Here is a 22,358-nt window from a genome sequence, read left to right on the forward strand (position 1 = left end):
AGGTGACCTTTGTACCGCCCTCCAGACCCATGCAAGATGGCAGCGCGACACGATCCGTGGTGGCCGCGCTTGTTACTGTGGAGCTTGTGGCGGGGTCGGGGGCCCCCGCAAAGCCGGGTGTCCTGCCACGGCTTAGAAGCGAGGACTTACTCCCGGGGCGACGGCCCGTACTCGCGCACGGCGCTGTATGAGCTGCTCGGCGTCCCGCCCACGGCGACGCAGGCGCAAATCAAGGCCGCCTACTACCGGCAAAGCTTCCTCTACCACCCGGACCGCAACGCGGGGAGCGCCGAGGCCGCCGAGCGCTTCACGCGTATCTCCCAGGCCTACGTGGTGCTGGGCAGCGCCACCCTGCGCCGCAAGTATGACCGCGGCCTGCTCAGCGACATGGACCTGCGCGGACCCGGCGTCCGGCCCTCCGCGGCGCCCTCCGCGGACTCCGGCCCGGCCCGCGCCCCGTCGCCCGCCTCTCGCGCCCACAGCTCGGGTCAGGCCGCCCCGGGCGCCGACCGCACGATGTTCAACTTTGACGCCTTCTACCAGGCGCACTACGGGGAGCAGCTGGAGCGGGAGCGCCGCCTGCGGGCCCGGCGGGAGGCCCTGCGCAAGCAGCAGGAGGATCGGGCCAAGAAGGGCTTGCGCTGGGACGAGATCCGAGACACGGCTTTAGTCGTCTTTCTCCTCGCCGTCTTCATCGTCATAGGCATTCGTTCTTAACCGCGGGAGAAGGCGAGGGGAGCAGCCCCCCAGCCCGACCCCAGAAAACGGCCTTTCCCGTCTTGAACCCTTCGCTTTCCACAGTCTACCTCTGCTGGGGTCCGAAGGAACCGCTCTCCCCCTTCGCTTCCCCGCTCGCCCAGCTTAGCCTCTGACCCGCACCTCCTCTTCCCTGCGGCCCAGGAAAAGGAGGCTTTTCGGTGCCCGAGGAGACCCCTATGTGGACAGCCCTGAAGGCCCGAGAGTGAAGAGTTTCCTGGAGTCCCCTGGGTGCCTGCTTCCAGGGGTCGCCTTCCGGCGGTTGTCAACTTCTGGAACACTTGGCTCTGGCTTTATTGTCGAGCTCTGAGCAAAGAAATGTCTGCTCCGGCCCCGTGTTTGTGCCATGGAGCTCTGTAACCTTGAAACGTGCAATGTGGCCAGTTGTTAGCGGCCAAAAGAAAAATTCTGAGGTGTGCAACCTTGTCTTTCTGTGAGTTCCCCAAGCCACAGGTGAGACCCGACACAGGCTACACATGTGATATATAGAAACCTTGCGATGGTCAGCCCCAAGCCCCTCTCCCGCTTCTGCTGTTGGCATGAGGGAGTCGGGAAAAGCAAGGTCGGGGAGCATAAAGAGTGAGTGTTCCTGAGCCCATACTTATCATATGCCCTTGAAGAAAGTTACTCTGTGGACATGAGGGCAGAGAGCAAACCATTTGCTCTCTTGAGGTTTGTCACACTTTTATTGTCCATAGTTGGAATGGGCTCAATGGTTAAAACATGCTAGTGGAGTCAGGTTTATCCCTGGGATAGTGGACCTGTCGCCTGGTTATCCCTTTACCAGCTGGCCCTGTCCCTAACAGTGCAGGCAGTCCTCTCTCAGAAACAGAGCTCCTCTGAGTGTGGACCCTCCTGTTTGTCTTGAGTGCTTATTGCAGGCAGTGCAGGCCAAGTCCCGGAAACGTGGTTGCTTGAGGCTGTGGGGAATTTTGGGAGTGCGGAGTTGGTGGGACTGCTGAGGACGAGGAGTCCTGTGGTGGAAACCCCTGGTTTAGAACTGCCTGAGGCTTTTTTCCGTTTCTAATTTGTGCTCAGCCCTTGGTCAGTCCTCACTTGGCTAGAGCAGTAGTAGTCAGGCTCTCTTAACCCTGAGTCACTGCACATGGGGAGTGCATGGCTGTGCGATTGTCAGTGCTCGGAGACTGACACACTGGGGCTGCGTGTAAAGCTGTGGGATAGGAAAACCTTTGCAAGAGAGCTACCACAAGGGCACAGGCCTAAGTCTAGAGGCTAAACAAAGCCAGAGGTGCTTTGGTATAGTAATACCAGTTCCTGTGTGAAATCCTTGTATAAATCGGGATCAAACCATAGCTAGTTCACCTTGGGCTCTCCGATTCTCTCTAGCCTTAGATGTCGGGGGACAAGCCCTTAATCATGGCTTTGCAGTGACCACACACGGTTCAGTAGTAAAGATTTGAGCCCACCCTGATTCAGGCCCACAGTGCTCAGTGAGCCTTGATCTGGGGGTGGGGCATACGTACTTTGAAAAAGAACATTTAATGTTATTATGTTTCATATTTGAAAAACAAGAGGGAGAGTGTTCTCTTTTTTTGGTAAAGAATTGTGAATTTATTAGGTCAATCTGGAAAACCAGGTGGGCTGAGCCCCAAAATGGCGCCAGCTGAGTGTTCTTTTTGAAATATAAACTACAATAAGTGAAGCTTAGTAAAATATGCAGAAACTAGTGATTCCCAACCAAGGAGTTGGGGCATAACAGCGTCCTTTGGGCAAGATTCTATCAGAAGGAGTTGGAGCTCTTTTGGGCCTTGTTTGTGAAAGCACTAGTGGTCTGTAACAGCTGGGACCTTTTGCATGGGCTCCTTGACATAGACCTTTCAAGTTTGTTTTCTTTCTGTGAAGATCACAATCCAGAACATTTCCTGGGGCCCCAGAACATGGAAATACATAGATAAAAAGCTCAAGGAGGTTTCAGGTGTGTGTGTGTGTGTGTGTGTGTGTGTGTGTGTGTGGTGGGCGGGGGGGGGGGTGTCCAGGCAATATGAAACTTTTGGAACATTCCAGAATATATATTTCATGCAGGGTAGTCAATAAAATTTTTAACCATCTAACTCAGTTTCTCCTTAGGCCTATAACTAGAGTGCCATTCTGCTTGCCTCGGGGATTTTTAGGCCCGGTTTGAACTCCTTAAGACCCCACTCCCTACCATCCCTAAACTGAGTCTGAGCTTTTCATGGAAGGAGAGATGTGTGGGAGGCTTTTTGAGGGCCCTTCCAATGTTACCTTGTCCCCATAGTAACATTTCTCCCTTCCTACCTTGGAGAGAAGAGGCTGAACCAGGCTGAGGACATTAGCTGCCTTCTAGGCGCTGTTCCCCAATTCCTGATGGTAGAAGACAGCTCAGACATGCTCAGCTTTAGTCCATTTTTGACAGGAGATGGACAAGAGGGGCCCAGCTTGTCCCAGGCTATGCTTATGGGGTGGGAATAAGGTTGCAAGTGTAGTACAAAGTTGAGTGAGCAGCACACAGTTCCTAAACAGGGAGACTCAGACAGGACAGGATCAGAGGTGTACATGTCTAGGCAAGTGTCTTTGGACTTGATCAGGACTTTATTTCCCCTAAGCCAAACTGCTTTTCCCTCTGTTGCCCTTTATTTATTGCTGGGTGAAATCCTTTACTCATCCCAGTGCTGAGAGAGTAGGATTTCTTGCTTCCTTCTGAGGTTCTAAGCATTTGGTTCACAGGATGTACCTTACCTACTATAATGGTTCTAGCATGAGCCAAAATGTATAAGAATAGCCTGCCTAAAGCCAGTGAATTGTCCATTTAGTCATTATTAACTCCACATACATATAAAACCGTATGTACAATGTGTGTGTGTGTGTGTGTGTGTGTGTGTGTGTGTGTATGTGTGTAATAGCCTGAGGCTGAGGCAGCAAGGGTGGAGCCCAAATGAGTGGCCATCACATTCCCTTTTCGGAAAATCGTGAGGGTAGGAGACTGTGTCTTGGACCTTTGGGCTTCCTGGAAGGTCACCAGATCCCATGAAGAGAGGCTGAGAGAATGGACAACTGGTCAGTGGTGGTGCTACTTGAATTCACTCTCTCTTGAATTCAGTTCACGAGAAAAGTGGGCTCTCTCCTGGCCTTCGTCTCCTCTCAGTTCTCCGCCCTATGATGAGGTCACACACTGCCACCCGACTATGGTCAGGATCCTAGGAGAAGGCTGGCCTTGCCTGCCCTCAGGCCATGCTTGTAGCCCTGGCAGCCATAGGGGTTGAGCAGAGAACTGAGGGTCCCTCTGTGTTAAGGACCTGCGTTTGGACTGCATGAACTTGCATATGCTGAGAACACTCTGCACTCATCCCCAAGAAGCCAGTGCAGAGTGCACCACGCATCATGAAGTCATCGTGTCACTATGCATCTAGCCATCATGCCACTCTCTCTTAAGGCCATCTGAACCTGAGGTCCTGACACTCACTAGTCTTGAGGTAGGTTGGCCCTCCCATCCTGCCTTCGCTTCTTCAGCATTCATATTTTCAGTTCTGGAGGGCACTGCTACTAGACAAAAGAAGGCCTGCTTCAGAATGACCAAGAACAGACCAAGATTCATGGTTCACACAGTGTTTGGCTGTGGCTGGCACAGTGTCTTAAAATAACTAGCCAACATTCATAATGGGGCTTTGCATGAAAATCTAGATTTCTGACTTCTCTCAAAAAATTATGCCACAATTGAGCTCAGATAACCACGTTAGTGCTTGGGAGAAGCTGTGACATCTGCCTTTGAGATAAGATATTTCTCTACATTTCACTGCACTCCCATCATCAGGGGGAAAGTATGCAAGGCCTTGATACTTTCACCATTTTGCCCACAGTAGAGAAATATCTCTATCCCATATCAAGAGGAGAAATTTTTTAAAAGGACTGTACATTTCCAGAAAAGATGGGAGAGGGTGTATTTCTTTGTGGGAATGAACTGCTTTGCGCCTCTGATTTTCCTGGCCCCCAAGGCATTTGAGTTTACAGCATAGGTAAGAGCTGACACTTTATGTGGGAGGCAGAGTGTAAATCTTATTTCCATGTGGGACAAGAAGAATCTTTGAAGAGGTCTACAGCAGTGGTAAGGTCCTAGACCAGTGATGGCGAACCTTTTGAGCTAGGCATGTCGGCATTTTGAAAAACCCTAACTTAACTCTGGTGCCGTGTCACATATAGAAATTTCTTGATATTTGCAACCATAGTAAAACAAAGACTTATATTTTTGATATTTATTTAAATGCCATTTAACAAAGAAAAATCAACCAAAAAAATGAGTTCGCGTGTCACCTCTGACACGCGTGTCATAGGTTCGCCATCACTGTCCTAGACAAAGCCAGAGGTCCTCCCTCTGCAGAGTACTATAACCCCAATTCCTACACTCAATCTTTTATGTACAATCTTTATATAAATTGGGATAAACCCACAGCTAATCCACCTTGGTCTCTTGGGAACCACTCGATTCTCTAACCTTGGAGGTGAGGGGCAAGTTGGTAGCTGTGGTTGTGCAGTGACCACATGATTCAATGGTAAAGAGTTGAGCCCACTCTGGTTCAGGCCTGCTTAGGTCAGTAAGCCTTGACTGGCAACAAAACAAAACAAAAACACATTTAATGTTATGTTTTGTATTTGGAAAACAAGGGGAGAAGCTTAAGGAAATATGCAGAAGCTAGTGATACCTAAACAAGGAGGTGCATATACCAGACTTTCTTGAGAGGTAGGAACTCTGTTTTTATCAAAAAGGGATGGGAGTTTTGTTATTTGGACAACTTTTTGCTTTTGGTTTGTAAAAGCTCTGTTGGTCTATAATAGGTGGTTCCTTACTCATGGGCTCCTTGATGTAGACCCTTAAGTTTGTTCTCTCTCACAGAGGATTATAGCCAGGAATATTCGCTGGGGCCCCAGAATCTGGGAACAAAGTTCCAGAGGGTTTCAATTAGAAAGAGAGCCCTGCCTGCAACCTTCCAGAACATTCCATGTATTTTCCAGCAAGGAAGTTAATGCAATTTATTAACCCTCCAATTCTAACCCTTTCCCATGGCCCCAAACCAGGCCCACTCCACTCTGGTGATATCTGTACCCACCTGCCTTGGTCTTTTTCAGGCTGGAGCTGAACACTGAGGGACCTCAGTCCCCACGCCCTGTGAAGCAGTCTGAGCTCTCTGATGTAGGTGAGGACTTTTGAAGGACCCCGTACAGTCCCATGGAAACACCTCTCTCCCCTTCTGTCCCTCCACTGCTTGGGTCGTTCCTTTCTCTTACTTGCCCTGGGGAGGGGAGGCTGAACCCTGCTTTATGAGGCTGCTCCTCAATTCATGATAGTGGAGGAAGGCTCAGACATGCCCACCTTAGCCCCCTTTCTCCTCTTAGTTACAAACTGCCTGTAAGCTTGAATCCAGAATGAGAGACGAGGGCAAGAAGGGCCCAGCCTGCCCCAAGCTGTGCTTAGCATTTAGGAGGTTGTCCAGAGCTGCTCTGTCTGTTGTCCTCGCAGGCAGAGATGTTTTGGTGTCCCTCAGCCTCCAGCAGCTCAAGTGCTAACAGTAAGGGGAGTAGAACCAAGGCCATATGGACAAAGGGTCTCATGTGGGCACTAGTCATGCTTCCTTTGACCGTGCCTCTATATGATAAATCTGATGGCATGAAGGGCTCTGAAAAGTTCAGTGGGCCCGTCCCTCCCAACTATTGCCTTCATCTCTAAAGATTAAGCAGTCACAAAACTATCTCCAGTAGCAGCCCTGACTTAAAAGCCTCATAATGAGCCAAAATCTGGCTCCTTGTGGTTTCCGCCCATTGGTCTAGGCCAGTGGTCGGCAAACTCATTAGTCATCAGAGCCAAATATCAACAATACGATTGAAATTTCTTTTGAGAGCCAAATTTTTTAAACTTAAACTATATAGGTAGGTACATTGTTATTAACTTAATTAGGGTACTCCTAAGGCTTAGGAAGAGCCACACTCAAGGGGCCAAAGAGCCGCATGTGGCTTGCGAGCCGAAGTTTGCCGACCATGGGTCTCGGCTCTGACGTACAGTGTGATTGAAACTTTGTGGCCCATGCGCAGAAGTCGGTATTTTGTGGAAGAGCCACACTCAAGGGGCCAAAGAGCCGCATGTGGCTTGCGAAGAGAGGCGCGGTTTGCCGACCACTGGTCTAGGCTCTGACCTCTGGCCCTACATGGATACCTAAGTTGTTTCACATGGGATTTAGTCTCAATCCTCTCTTATCGTTATTACTCCAAATGTGCAGTTCTGGAAATCCCCCTTAGAGTGTAAGATTTCAGTGAAAAGTTGAGCCAACCCAACACTTCCCTCTTTGTAGATGGTTTATTCCCATGAACGTGGACCAAGTTCACATTTGCTGCTGCAGCACTGACTATCCCCTCTTATTTGTAAGGCCATCCGTGCCTCCCTACCAAACTTCATCTCGTCAGACTTGACCTAAGCGGATTCGGGGCATGTTTCTGCTTTCCCATCTTCTTTATTTTATTTATTTTTTAATCCTCACCTGAGGATATTTTTCCATTGATTGTAGCGAGAGTGGAAGAGAGAAATATCGATGTGAGAGAAACACATCAATTGGTTGCCTCCTGCACATGGCCTGACCAGGGCCTGGGCCAGGGGGGAGCCTGTAACTGAGACATGTGCTCTTGACTGGAATCAAGCTGGTACCCTTCCGTCCGCAGGCCGACACTCTATCCACTAAGCCAGACTGGCTAGGGCTGCTTTCCCATCTTGTCCCACACTCATCTGCCAAGCGGGCCACCCAGTGTTCACCCTAGCTGGACAGATACCTTCAGCACTATACAGCCCCCTCCAGCACTCTGGCGGTGACCATTTGGCAGGCCAGAGAAGAAGCAGGTACCATCTTGATTGGGCTTACAGATGGCCCAGGAAAAGAAATTGCGTACAGGTGAGGCAATTGGAGACCAGTGAAGAAGTAGAGTGTGCTTCTGGCCAGAAGTGCCGGGAAGTTAAGGGTTAGGAAAGTCTCCCACAGATTGATAACCAGAGAAGGCTTCATGGAAGAGGCAGGAGCGGTGCTGGACCTGAAGGACAGGCGGGCTTTGGACGGGCAGAGAGGAAGGAAAGGCATCTCAAGAATAGGAAGCGCAGGAGCTGGGATGGAGCGGCTGCAACAGCAGAGTGGCTGGTGGAGGGAGCAGAGAGGAGTCGAGCAGCATCGTCATCCTCATCATCACATTTATTGACGGCCCCTGGGAAGCGGGGCTGGGGACAGAACATACAAAGACAAGGACCTGCCCTCAAAAAGGTTCCATTCTAAGGAGACAGGACAGAAAAATACAGAATGGTCTTTCCTGGGGATGGCCCACTCTCACCTGTGCAGGTCAGAAGCCCCTGGCCTACCTTGCCCCATTGCCCCAGTGTCTGGAGCGTGAGTGGGGCCCCAGGGCCATGGTTTCCTGGACCCTGCAGCTGGGACCTGACCACCTGGCTCCTAGGTGGTGGGCCCCAGGACTGGGGGAAAGGTAGGCGCAGTACATGATAGAAAACACTTCTATCAGCCTTGGCATTGATTGTGCCAGCCCAGTGAAGTGGCAGGATGTGATAGGCCCCCAAGGCAGGGCCTTGGGGAGAGCGGGCACCTTCCTAGGTTGCCATGAGTCAAGTTCTTTCACTGGGTCTTGCCCATCACCTGGGAGGTCTCAGCCAGGGACAAAAAAAAGGCAGTTTCCTCAATGCCAGAGGCATAACACCCTGCCCACCCACCCCCAGCCCTCTCTGGGCATCTTCCAGGTGACCCTCCTCCCCAGCTTAGCCTCCAGGGCCAGGGCCTGCCTGAGGCCAAGGGGAGGGGCCTGCCCCTCCCCCCACCCAGGCAGTGGGGGAGGAGGAGGAGCCACGCATCAACTTTGTCTGGGCCCCCCATTGGGGAGCCATACCCTGGATCCTACCGGTGAGGGGGCTCTGGCTGCGAGGGCCGAGGGCTCAGCAGAGGTGCTGGGCCAAGGGGGCACCCGGGGGAGCCCTTCAGTGGGGGCACTGGGCGGGAGTCCAAGGGGGGCAGGTTTCGGGGTACTGCTGGTGGCCCCCGGCCAGCCCCGGTGGGCAGGACAGCTGCAGCGGGGAAAGGTTTGGGGGGATCCACAGCAGCAGTGGGTGCTGGCTGGGCAGACCGCTCCCGGCGCCGCAGCAGCTCCTGCAGCTTCTCAGCCTGGGTCCGCCTCAGGTGGGCCAGGGCACGGCCTCGCTGGAAAGCGGGCAAGAAAGCCTCCAGGCTCTGCTCCCCCAGCAGCAGCTGCTCCATGTGCTCCTGGGACGGGAGGAAGGCACAGTTTGGGAGGAGCATGACCAAGACTGTGGACTGGCCCTCTATCCCTCCCCCCCGAATCCCTTCTAATGGTGACCACAGCTGGGGGACAGAGCCACCTGAGTCCCAGCCTGGGCGTGCCTCCGACTTGCTGAGTGACTGCAGACAAATGTCCTCTACTCTCAAGCCTTTATTTCCTTACTATCACCAGACCTGCTGGGTCAGAGATGAGGCAGGATCGGAGATGGGGACCCACTGAGGTAGACTTAGGTGTTGCCCATCAAAGATAGGGCCAGGCCCCCTCCTTCCCCACCTCCATTAACTCACTGAGCCCTATATTCCCAACCCGGCGCTGAGAAGTCTGTGCCAGCTCCTCTGTAGACCCAGCCTACTCTGCCCTGAGACATTCACAGGGGGCTCTCCTGGGGGCCTGGCACTTAGGACAGGCTTCCTGGGGAAGGGGCTGTCAAGCCTGCAATGTGAGAATGAAGTGGGGGGGTGATAGGATGGGTCTCTCTCTTGTCCCCAGGCCCACCTCCCCTCCCCTCACCTCAGCTTCCTGCTCAGCCTCTTCCAGCTCAGCCTGCAGCCAGCCCAGGGCACAGTGGGGGCTCCAGCGATGCATGCTCTCCTCTGAGGGCCACAGAGGGACAGAGTGAATAGCCCCTGCCCTAGGGCCTGTCCCCCAGGACAGATAGGCCATAGTCCCAGGGCCCAATCCTGACTCTCCCTAACCCTGTGTGTGACTGTGTTTGTTTCTCCGTTTCCTCATCTGTACAATGCCCTTGGGATCAGTTTGTGCACCTTCCCCCAAGGTTCTGACCCCAGTCTTAGTGCAAAAGAGGGAGCAAGGGCTTGGTCTCCTAGAGTACCCCAGGCCCTTGGATATCGGGCCCCCTTTCCTCCCACTGCCAAGGGCCCCATCTGGCCTCTACAACCCAGCTCTGCTCACCAACTGTTCACTTCCCCAACTCAGTTTTCCAGGAGTAGCACCCCTCCAACTTGCCTGGGGAATAGGTCTGCCCAAGTCCCACCTTTCAGAACCTAGCACTTCCCAAGGCCAGCCAACCAGAGCCAACTGCCACCCTCCCAGGCAGTTCTCCCAACTGTCCCCTCACCCAGTCGCTGCAGCTTGTCCGCACAGCTCTCGGCCACCTCTCGGAGTTCCTGGTACTTGATGGCCAGGGCTGCCCGACCCATCTCGAGGCGGGGCCGCAACGCCAGGTTCTCCTTGGCTAGTGCGTAGTTGGAGGCCAGGCACGCCTCGCGCTCCAGCTGCAGGCCCTGGAACTGCCACCAGAGAAGAGCCAAGAGGTGCACTCAGGGCGTCTGCCACTTCCACCTCCTGCCACCCTGAGCAGCAGTGCCCGGGGTCACGCTGAAGGCACCCCAATCCCAGGATGGGGAGCCAACAGGTGGAGAGATGCAAGAGGCCCAGAAGGAGCTTTGCCTTGGGCTTCCTCTCTGGGCCTCAGTTTCCTCCTCTACAAAGTAAGCGAAAACCGCCACCTTACAGGGCTGTGGTGAGACCGAAGAGAGGAAAACTATGAAGGCCTCTACAAATGTTAGTTAATTTTTAATTTTTCAATTAATATGTCGGCTCAGGTCCCCGAGGAGTCCCCCGCCCTCCTCTGTCCCATTTTCCATGCATGGGCAGCTTCCCTCTCATTCCAGGCCTTTGTCTGCCTCCTCCTCAGGTGTTTGTGCGGAAACACTCCCACCCCGGCTCTGGCTGTCCAGAGTGGCCTTCACCCAGTCCCTGCATAGTACCCCCTCAAGCCACCCTCTCCTCCCCTCTCACCTGTCCTTCTGCCCTCCAGTGGAATCCCCACCCCCCAAGGAATACACACCCCCTTTCCCTCCCAGAGCCTCTAGCACCTCCCAGCTCGCCTTCTCGTACAGCAAGCAGAGCCCCTTTCTTCCCTGGCTCTGGAGAATGCTGTTTCCTTGTTCCTAGGAGTGCCCACCTCCCCTCCCGGCCCCTGGAGAACACGCTACCCTCCATCTGTCCCCTATAGGATGCATATGCCCCTCCTGCCTGCCTCCCTCCGACACACACTTTCCCTTCCTGCCCCCCACAGCCAACCAGCCCCGGCCTATCGCCTGTGAAATATACAACTTTCTCTTATGGTGGCCTATGGAATAGGCACCTCAGCTCGCAGCACCCCTACCCAAAGGAAGACACAAAGCCGCCTCCTGCACCCTCCAGATGCGGGTGCTCCCTCGTCGGTCCTCCCAGGTGTTAAACAGGCCCCTAGTTCTCCCCATGGAAGGCGCCTCCCCTTTCTGGCCCTACAGAACGTGGGTGTGCGAGCCAGGGCCCCCCACAACACAACCACCCCTGCCCCCCAGAACACACCTCCCTGGAGCATCCGCTGTAGGACACGCCTCGCGGCCATCCCGGGGGTGCATAGGCGCCTCCCCGGGTCTCTGGCGCCCCACCCGCCCCAGGCCGGCTCTGGGCGCCCCCTCCCCCGGGGGCGGCTCCGTGGAGCCCACTCGTACGTGCCAGGCTCCGGCGGCCCCGCGGCCCGGCCCGTGCGGCCCTTTGGTTGCTCGGCAGGTCCGGCAGGCCGCGGCCCATTCCCGCGCCCCCCACCCGCGACCCCCGCGCTACCTTCCTGCTGAGCCGCACGATCCGGTCCAGCTTGGGTTCATCCTGAAGCAGGTCCCGGAGCTGCCCGGTGCTGAGGATCCCAAAGCGCCCCGGGCTGCCGGGCTCCGGCCCCGCCCGCGCCGCCCGGGCCCGGTACATGCCGCCCGCCCGCGCCCCCAGCTCGGCTGCTGGCTCGGCCCGTTCGGCCCGCTCCGCCCCGGCTCCGCTCCGCTCCGCTCCGGCTCCAGGATCCGGCTCCGGCTCCGGCCGCGCGCGCGCCGCTCCGCCGCCAGAGGGCGCCCTGCCCGCTCTTAAAGGGGCCGCGATGTTGGGGCTGGGGGTGGGGCGGAAAGGGGGCGAGCCGCACCCCAGCCCACCGGGCAATGCAGCGCCCCTCTGGGCCTCCCGCACCCGCCGATCGGCGGGCAAAACCATCCTCCCGCCGCCATCCGGATAGCTGAGGCGGCTTCTCTCCGCACCCCTCCTCTTGGCCATCCATCATTCACCACGCCCCCCAGGCACGGACTCTCCCACCCCAGGCGTTTACAATTTGCGGGACTATTTCACATTTCCCCTCTGGATTCGCACAATTTTCTGAGTTTGGCTGGGCGCCAGGTGCTCCTGCTCTGCGGCTAACTTGAACAGGTCGATCACCTCCCCAAGCCTCAGTTTTCTCTTCTGTAAAATGGGTTGATGATACACAAAGTGAGGATTAGATATAGTGAGTGTTGAGTGCTTTACCTGTAGTAAATGAATCCCTAATATGTTGTCATTTTACAGAGGAGGAAACAGATTCACAGAGATGATGTCACCTTCCCAAAGTCACATTACAGGTAAATGATAGGCAATCTCAATTCTTCCCTCTGTTCAGGACCCACAGAGCACATGATTCCCGGTCACTGGGCTAGACCCTCTGCAGAGCTCATGGATTTAGACTGACAGAGTCACATTCTCACACAGCTTACTCTAGGACAAGTCAGAATGTCAAGTTTCACCACCCAATGGCTTCCTAAGTGATTCCCGTGTGATGCCAGAGGATTGTCATTTGCCTTATCTTCACAGCTAGACTTGGCTAGTCCCATTGCCAGGAAACACTCAGAGACTAAGCCACTTGTCTAAAATCAAACAGTAATGAGTGAGCTTGTTCCACTTTATCACACTGCTAAGAAAGCACAGAGGTAGGACCAGGGCAATCAGAAAGGCTCTCCAGAGGAGGTGACATTTGCTCTGGGTTTTGAAGGATGAATAGGAGTTCTGAAGTTAAAGGAGAAAATAATTAAACTAAAGAGAAGTCCATAAGCCAAGGTATAAGGGCTGAAAGACTTATACCAATCCATCCAGACTCTTCCAATCCATCCAGAGCACAATGGGCAGCTATCCAAGAGAGACAAAACTGATGAGTAGACTATAAAGCCAATACTTCTTCCAAATTTTTATGATAACTGAAATTTGGTTTTCCCTTTCGAGACTCAGCTGAAACATCACTACCTCCTGGAAGCACTCCACTTACCCAGGCTGGGTTATGTGCCCCTCTCCTCTGGGCTCCCACAGTCCCTACTCTCCTTCCACCATGGTCCTGGGCATTATCAAAAGTCCCTCCACACATCCCAGCTCCCTGGCTGTGATCTCCCTGGTTCTGCTCTGCCACCTCAGGACCCACCATTTCCACTAAGCATCCAGGGGTCTTCTAGACAATCCTACATGGCCATCCTTTGGCCCCTTTCACTCTGAACTTCTTCACCCTAAGAGTGCTGGTAAGACCTCAGCTTGTCCCCTCTTTCTCACCCACCCCCCTTTGTTCAGCCCAGCAGGCACCCTGTTGAATGCCCCACAACCATGTTCTCTGTAAACCTTCCCCACACTCCTCAGACCCCTAAACCCACTCCTGCTGCCCATCACAGTAGAAGCCTCTGCCGTTTTCTGCCTGGCCTCTTTGGATTTCTCTGCATATGCCTCAGTGTCCTCCCGACCCTCCCACCTCCAGAAAAAGCCGCCACCTCCTTCCAAAGCCAATCCAGGTGCCCTTCCTGTAGGCCTCGCCTTTACCTGCCTCCTCCAAGATGCCCTGCCCCATTCCATCAGTTATGTCTTTTTTCTCTCTACTTTAGACGGATAACCTCCCTTTCATTCATCCTCCAATATTTTGAAAGCATCCTGTTATGGGCTGAATGTTTGTGTCCCCCCAAATTCCTATGTGGAAGGCCTAACCCCTCAATATGCTATTTGAAAGTGGGGTCTTCGGGAAGTTATTAGATTTAGATGAGGTCATGAGATTGGGTCCCCCATGGTGGCATCAGTGTCCTTATAAGAAGAAAAAGAGAGCAGAGTTCTTTCTCTCTCTCCACGTGAGGACACAGCGAGGGCGTGGCTGTCTGCAAGCCAGGAAGCAGGCTCCCACCAGAAACGGAATCTGCTGGCACCTTGATCTTGGACTTCCCGGCCTCCAGGATTGTAAGAAGTTCATATCTGTTGTTTAAGCCCGCAAGTCTGTAGTGTTTCACGGTGGAGCCCAAGTTAAGACATGCCCTCTACGCGCTGCACTTCCCGTGTCCCTTTCCTGGCCCTCCCTGTTTCTTAACTTGGTCTGACTTGACTCCCTCTCACCACTCAGGAGGGAACTGCTCCAGCCGAGGTCGTCGACCACGTTCTTACTGCCAGGACTCCTCTTTTCCACATTCAGCAGCACTGAGCACTGTCTCTTTCTTGACCCCATAGCAGTAGAGCCCAGACATTTCACAGCCACCAGGTTGACAAAAATGAAAAAGTCAGGTAATAGCAAGTGTTGGTGAAAGTGGGAGTGACAGGAGTGCTTCTGCACCACCAGTAGGAGAGAGACCCGATTCACTGTGGAGAGCAGTAATGCGAAGATGCTCATATCACATTGCCGCGTCGTTCCCTCGGTGGTAGATGGAACAATGGCCCCCACAGCTGTCCACATCCTGAACCCGGAGCCTGAGGCTATGTTATCTCCCATGGCAGACATGAATTTGCAACTGTGATTAAGTCAAGGATCTGGAGATGGGGAACTTGTCCACCCTATGTAATCACAAGGGTCCTTATAAGAGGAAGGCAGGAGAGTCAGAATCAGAGAAGATGAGACAACGGAAGCAGAGGGTCAGAGTCAGAGAACTTTGGAGATACTGTGTTGCTGGTGTTGAAGATGTAGTGAGGAGCCACAAGCCAAGGAAGGCGGGTGGCTTCTAGAAGCCAAAAAATTCAAGGAAATGGATTCTCCCCTAAAGAGGGACGGTGACCTTGCCAAAACCTTCCCTTCAGCCCAGTGAACCCCGTTCGGACTTCTGACACCCAGAGTTGTAAGATAATGAATGTGTGTCGTTTTAACCCGCTAGTGTTGTGGTCACTTGTTACAGCAGCCATAGGAAACTAGTACAAACTCCTGGGAATGTTCACTCTCTCGAACGAGGATTCATGAACCAGAATGTTCACAGCAGCTCGATTTGTCATAACAAAGAACTGGAAGCAACCCAACTGTCCAACACCAGGATAGTGACAGGAGCTACCCTACCTTTATGTAATGGAATGCTTCGTACTCTACAGCAATGGAAATGGGTGGACTATGGATACACATGTCAATTTGGATGAATCTCACAAACAAGCTGAGTAAAAAGGCAGCCTCAGAAGAGTACATTCAGCATAATATGATGTTGATATAAAATTTAGAAACGTAAAACTATACTTCACATTGCTTGGAGTTACATACAAAGTAAAGTATGGGAACAATAAATACCAAATTCAGAAGCACGGTTGTATGGCAGAAGAGGGATGGAATCAGAGAGGAGGCAGAGGGGACTTAAATGGTGTTCAGAGAGAATTCAATTTCTTTTTTTAAAATATATATTTTTATTGATTTCAGAGAGGAAGGGAGAGGGAGAGAGAGAAACATCAATGATGAGAAAGAATCATTGATGGGCTGCCTCCTGCATGCCCCACACTGGGGATCAAGCCCGCAACCCGGGCATGTGCTCTTGACCAGAATCGAACCTGGGACCTTTTAGTCCACAGGCCGATGCTCTATCCACTAAGCCAAACTGGCTAGGGTGAGAATTCAATTTCTTAAGCTGAGTGGGGGTACACAGGTGTACACTGTATTAATCTTTACACTTTTGGTGTAAACTTTTATGTAAAATTAAGACATTTTTAGGGTCTATTTTTAGAACTTAGCTTTGGAGTTAGATAGACTTGGATCTCATTCTGAGCTCTGAACTTCCTATGTGACCCAGCGTCAATCACTTAATTATATCATATGTAAAATGAGAAGTTGAAGGATTAGGTGACTTTATATAAGCGTCTAGCATGATGACTAGTCAGTGCTCCAAAAACAGCAGCTGCAATCGGCTTATCTTTCTGGAAATGCTCTCTTGGTTTGTAACTAATGGAACAACCATCTTCCAGGAAATTCCAGGAGTTGACTGTGCAAAGGGACGCTTCACCTCCGTGGTTCTCCTCCCTTCTTCAGTCTTTAAATTCATTGTTCTCCAGCCCTAGCCAGTTTGGCTCTGGATAGAGTGTTGGCCTGTGGACTGAAAGGTCTGGGGTTCAGTTCTGGTCACGGGCACATGCCTGAGTTGTGGGCTCAATCCCCAGTAGGGGGCATGCAGGAGGCAGCTGATCAATGATTCTTTCTCATCAGTGATGTTTCTCTCTCTCTGTCCTTCTCCCTTCCTCTCTGAAATCAATAAAAATATATTTTTAAATTAATTGTTCTCCAAGGACCTGACTCCCACCCCCTTTTTAAAAATCAACTTAATTATATATGCATAGCCCATGGACACAGATAGTGGAGTGGGGAGGGCCTGGGGTAGGGGGCAGGGATGGCCTGGAAGGAGTTGATGGGGGAAAAAAGGGGTCATATGTAATACTTTCCATAATAAAGATTTTTTAAAAATCAGCTTTATTGATATATAGTTCACATGCCATACAATTCAAATTTAAATTGTACGATTCAGTGTTTTTGGTATATTCACATAGTTGTGCAACCATTGGCACAATCAATTTTAGAACATTTTCCATCATCCCCAAAAAGAAACTCTGTACTCATTAGCAGTCACTTCCATTTCCTCCAACCCTACCAGCACCAACACCCTCAGCCCTAAGCAATCACTAACATACTTTCCGTCTCTATTGATTTGCCTATTCTGGACATTTGATACCAATGGAATCTTATCATATGTGGTCTTTTTTGACTGGCTTCTATCATTTAACAATGTTTTCAAGATTCGTTGATATTATAGCATTTATTAGTACAGATACCTTTTTATTTCTTGCAATAAAATATACATGACATAAAATTTACCATTTTAATAATTTGCAAGTGTACAGTTCTGTGACATCAAGTACATTTACACTGTGCAACCATCGCCATCATCCATCTCCAGAAGTCCTTTCATCTTCCCAACCTGAAACTCTGCACCCATTAAAATAATAACTCCCCCTTCTCCCCTCCCCCAAGCCCCTGGCACCCACCATTCTACTTTCTGTCTCTATGAATTTGACTACTTTAGATAGCTCATATAAGTGGAATCTTACAGTAATTTGTCCTTTTGCAACTGGCTTCTTTCTCTTAGCATAATGTCCTCTAGCTTCATCCATGTTGTAGCATGTGTCAGAATTTCCCTCCTGAATAATATTCCATCATATGTGTAGACCACAATTTGTCTACTCATTAATGGGTTGATGAACATTGGGATTGTTTCTTAACTATTATAATAATGTCACTATGAACATTCATATACAACTTTTGTATTATATGTGTTGTTTTTTCTCTTGGTTATATACCAAAGAGTGGATTATAAAATGTTTTTATTTTATATTTTTATTGATTTCAGAGAGGGAGAGAGAGATAGAAACATCAATGATGAGAGAGAATCATTAATTGGCTGCCTCTTGTGCACCCCCAACTGGGGATCGAGTCCGCAACCCAGGCATGTGCCCTGACAGGGAATTGAACTGTGACCTCCTGGTTCATAGGTTGATGCTCAACCACTGAGCCACACTGGCCAAGCAAGAGTGGATATTTGATAACTCTATGTTTAACCTTTTTTGAGGAAAGGCCCAACTATTTTCCAAAGTAGCTACACCATTGTACAATGTATGAGAATGCCAATTTTTTCACCACCAATAGTTATTGTCTATCTTTTTTGTTATAGCTATCCTAGTGAGTGTGAAGTCGAATCTCATAATTTTGATTTATACTTCTCTAATGACTAATGTTGAGCCTTTTAAAGAATAGCTTTATTGAGGTATAAATGATGCACAATAAACTGTACATATGTAAAGTATGCAATTTAATGAGCTTGGGCATAGGTATATGCCCCTGAAACCATAACCAAAATCAAGGCAATTAACATATCCACCCCCCCCCAAATTTCTTTATACTTTTTTGTAATTCCTCCCTCCAGTCTCCCCCACACCCCTTAACTCCATCCCCAGATAAACCCTGATCTGCTTTCTGTCACTACAGGTTAGACTGCATTTTCTAGAATCCTATATAATAAAAGCCTAATATGCTGAGTGTCCAGTCATCCAGTCGTCCGTTCAACCACTCAAAGCGTAATATGCTAATGATACGCTAAGGCCGCTCAGCTGCTTGCTATGACATGCACTGACCACCAGGGGGCAGACACTCCAACCAGTAGGTTAGCTTGCTGCTGGGGTCCAGCCAATCAGGACTGAGCGAGACTAGTCAGACACGCCCTGGAGCCCTCCCTCAGTCCCTCCCCGGCTGGCCAACCACCCACATCCCTCCCTGGCCCCAATCGTGCACCAGTGGGGTCCCTCGGCCTGGCCTGTGCCCTCTTACAATCCGGGACCCCTAGTGGGATGTTGGAGAGCCAGTTTTGGCCCGATCCTGCAGGCCAGGCCAAAGGACCCCACTGGTACATGAATTCGTGCACCTAGCCTCTAGTTTTATATAAATGGAGTCATACAGTATATACTATTTTTTAGTATACTATTCACTTAGAATAATTATTTTGATAGTCATCCATTTCTCAGCAGGTCATTCCTTTTCATTGCAGCATAGTGTTCCATTATAGTATTTGCATTTATGCATATCCTACCATTTGTTTATCCATGCACCTGTTGATGGCCATCCTGGTTGTTTCCAGTTTCAGGCTTTCACAACTAAGCTGCTAGGAACATTTGTGTACAAGTCTTTGCATAGACATACCCTTTCATTTCTCTTGACTAAATACCTAGGAGTGAAATGGCTTGGTCAGACAACAGTTGCATGTGGGATTTTTTTGTGGGTTTTTTTTAAAGTATATTTTTATTGATTTCAGAGAGGAAGAGGGAGAGAGAGATAGAAACATCAATGATGAGAGAGAATCATTGACTGGCTGTCTCCTGTGTACCCGCTCCTGGGGATCGAGCCTGCAACCTGGGCATGTGCCCTTTGACTGGAATTGAACCCAGGACCTTTCAGTCCACAGGCCAACACTCTATCCACTGAGACAAACTGGCTAGAGCAACAGTTGCATGTTTAACATTCTTAAGAAACTACCACAGTTTTCCAAACTGTTTTAACGTCCCTACTGGACTGTGTCGGTTGCAATTGCTCCACATCCTTACCAACATTTTATATGATCAATCTTTTTTCATTTTAGCCATTCTACCAGCTGTCTAATTCCTTTGTTTTGTTAAAATAGCTTTATCATGTAGACACGGGCATCTAAACAATATATTAGCTGTAGCTGTTTTTGAACCTCATAGAAAGTGAAGGCTCTGACTTTACCCGTCGAGCCTTTCTGCTGCGGGGACAGCCTCCGACCACATTATAGCCATGTTCACCCCGCACAGGGCTAGGCCCACAGGGGCATTGATCCAGGCTGAAGACACAAGCAGCCTAACGCTGTCAGCTGCCTCACAGCTCTGCCATCTGCCTTGTCACAGGCTCAGGCCTTACCTGCCAACCTGAGGACCGAAGTCCGCTGGGTGTCGCCCAGTGGGTGCCCCTCAGTGCAGTATCTCCCCCCGCTGCCCACATTCCATCTCCCCTCTAGCCCTTTATTTGGTTTAGGGCATCAATATCCTTCCAGGTGCTGAGGCTCAAACCAGGAAAGCCTCCTGAATCCTTCGCCTTTCTCACCCCTGAACCTTCCATCTGCCTCCAAATCCTCTCCATGCAATTCTGCTGGCATTTACAAGCACGTTATCTTGTTTCGGGTCCTGTTCCGGGGCTGGATCCGAGAGGAATGAGACCCAAGCCCTTTGGAGAAGCACATGCAGAAATCACAGCAGCAATCTGTCCCTTCACGCCCCAGTCCTGCATCCACCGCCCCAGTGGGTCTCGTGGTAGCCCGGCCACTCCCGGGCTGAGGCGCCCACCCCGTGAGGACCCAGGTTCTCCCTGCAGCACTTCTTCCCGGCTGCAGCCCCAGCACACTCAGCCGGTCCTGCCTTGGCCTGACACTCTTCCGTGGCTCCCTGTTCTCCCCTGGATGGAATCCACATTTCTTTGTCTGACTCCTTTGCTCTGACCTGACTCTCTCCCTTTTTTCTTTTCCCTGATCTGATGCTCAACCTATAGACATCTTCCCTCCAGTCAAGCCAGACTCCTGACTATTAACCAACTTCCTGCTGCATTTCCACACCTCCCCTGCTTTTGCCCAAGATATTCCTCTACCTAGAAAGCCCTTCCTCCCAATGCCTGTCCTGAAGCTCTTAAAGAACTGACCCATCCTCCTTGGACTCGCACACACCTGCTCCTCCACCGACAGAATTGGCCCTCCTTCCTGGCATACCCTCTCGCAGCCCTGATCCCAGCCTGACCTGCATTAGAGTCATTAAAGGCTCACCTGTTTCCTGCTGTTAGACTAGAGGTCCCCTGAGAGCAGGGACAGCGTTTATGTCATCTCTCCAGTCCCAGCCGCGAGCACAGGATCTACTACACAGCAGGTGCAGGGCCAGGACACCGGGGCTCAAACTCCAGCTCTGCCACCTACCACCTGTACAAACCTCAGAAAAAGTACCCAGCCTCTCCGTGTCTCTGTTTCCTCATCTGTAAAATGGGAGAAAATACCCATCCCATCTGGCCATCAGAGGTATTTGAGGAATTAACCCACATATAGTAAATAAAGTACAGGAGGTGTAGGTGGGGCCCTGGCAAGGAGCCAGTGCCTGGCAGATGTTAGCTAGAAGGGATAGTGATTTAAGTTAATAGGAGACCCCGCCCCTTACTCTAGAGAATCTTCATGTGAAGGGGCAGATACTTTTCAATTAATCTTCAAGGGACTTCCTTTTTTTAAAAAATATATTTTATTGATTTTTTACAGAGAGGAAGGGAGAAGGATAGAGAGTTAGAAACATCGATGAGAGAGAAACATCGATCAGCTGCCTCTTGCACACCCCCTACTGGAGATGTGCCCGCAGCCAAGGTACATGCCCTTGACCGGAATCGAACCCGGGACCCTTCAGTCCGCAGGCCGATGCTCTATCCACTGAGCCAAACCGGTTAGGGCCAAGGGACTTCCTTAAAGGAAGGAATCCCCATGCCTCCCCAGCTTCCCTTGAGGAAGGGGAGCCTTCTACCAGGGCCGTCTAACCCTCCTTTCTCAGCATCAACGTAACCATGAGACCTTCCTCCTGAGAAAGCCTTCCAGCACCGGATTGCTTCCAAGCACTCCTTCCCTTGGCTTTTCTCTGATGTGAAGGCCCTATGACCACAGCTACTCCCTCCCTCCTGCTCCCCATCTTCACCTTGCTCTCCCCTCATTCGACAAGGGATGCAAACCCTTCCAGGGACCCAGACCACTTCCAGGTCAGCTTGAGGGTTCCCACAGGCCACAGCTGCAGCTAAGAGAGGCCCCGGAGAGAGAACAGCTTGTCCAAACCTCCCCGCCGCCCCTGTTGTCCCCATGGATAGGATAGATGCAGGGTGCTCAGTAACTTAGAAACTTAGACGACGCTGTGAGTGATCCTTTAGTATAAGTATGCCCCAAATATTACATGAGGTTTCATTATACTTAAAAATATATTTGTTGTTTTTCAAAATTCAAATTTAACTGAAAATTCTGGATTTTTGTTTGTGAAGTCTGGCACCCTTATGTAGAGTGCAGGGTGAGGGTGGGGGTTCAAGGATAGGGAGGGGGCTTAGGAGGAGAGAGGGACTCAGGGTAGAGAAAGGAGGTCAGAAAGAGGGGTTCCAGGAGACTATGGGAGCTCAGGGAGGGGAGAGGGGGCTCCATCAGCGGTAGGGGCGTGAGAAGGAGGAGACTGCTCGGGGAATGGGAAACGAGGAAGAGACTTGGAGGCCAGAGAGGGCTCAGAAGGGATCATGGAGCTGGTGCTCGGGGAATGGATGGGGCTCAGTGAGCTGGCTAGGAGCTCAGGAGAGAGGGATCTGGGGACTAGAATGAAGCTTGAAGATAGGCTGGGGCTCAGTAGGCTGTCACTGGCTCTGGCTCTGCCCACTTGAGCCTGGCCCCACACCTGTGGCTCCTCCCTTCTCAATCCCAGCCCACAGTTTTGGGAGCAGGGGAGAGAAGGGGCAAAAGGTGAGCAGGCAGAGCAAGTCCCAGGCAGGGATTGGCAGGCACCTCGGCCCATGGTCTGGGCCATGACTGCTCCACAGGCTGCCAGCAGCGTGAGCAGCTGCCACCCACGTGCTAAGGAGAGAAGGAGGCACCAGATCTAGGGGGCAAAGGACACGCGGAGCAGGCATCAGGCAGGTGGGGCGGGCAGTGCCCACATCCACACCCACTGCTAAAAGCAGGGCCAGT

The 22,358-nt window shown here is 51.4% G+C and overlaps 2 protein-coding genes across 3 annotated transcripts; one reads left to right on the top strand and one right to left on the bottom strand.

Moving 5' to 3' along the window:
• The first annotated feature begins 36 nt into the window (after window positions 1-36).
• Window positions 37-16,334, top strand: DNAJC30 (DnaJ heat shock protein family (Hsp40) member C30). 2 transcript variants are annotated; one of them, XM_059693465.1, is made up of 2 exons: window positions 37-4,208; window positions 12,400-16,334. In XM_059693465.1, exon 1 carries the CDS (start codon window positions 37-39, stop codon window positions 715-717), a length of 681 nt encoding a protein of 226 aa, XP_059549448.1. In that variant the 3' UTR covers window positions 718-4,208; window positions 12,400-16,334. The 2 variants fall into 2 exon arrangements, with proteins under 2 accessions (XP_059549448.1, XP_059549449.1); XM_059693466.1 differs by having other exon boundaries at window positions 37-1,428.
• VPS37D (VPS37D subunit of ESCRT-I) lies at window positions 7,938-11,873 on the bottom strand. Its single transcript, XM_059693464.1, has 4 exons — window positions 11,641-11,873; window positions 10,142-10,313; window positions 9,574-9,656; window positions 7,938-9,026 (listed from the first exon to the last, which is right to left on the bottom strand). Exons 1-4 carry the CDS (start codon window positions 11,776-11,778, stop codon window positions 8,664-8,666), a joined length of 756 nt encoding a protein of 251 aa, XP_059549447.1. The 5' UTR covers window positions 11,779-11,873; the 3' UTR covers window positions 7,938-8,663.
• Window positions 16,335-22,358: the final 6,024 nt, after the last annotated feature.

This window comes from Myotis daubentonii, chromosome 4, assembly GCF_963259705.1.
Source record: "Myotis daubentonii chromosome 4, mMyoDau2.1, whole genome shotgun sequence".
NCBI lineage: Eukaryota > Metazoa > Chordata > Mammalia > Chiroptera > Vespertilionidae > Myotis > Myotis daubentonii.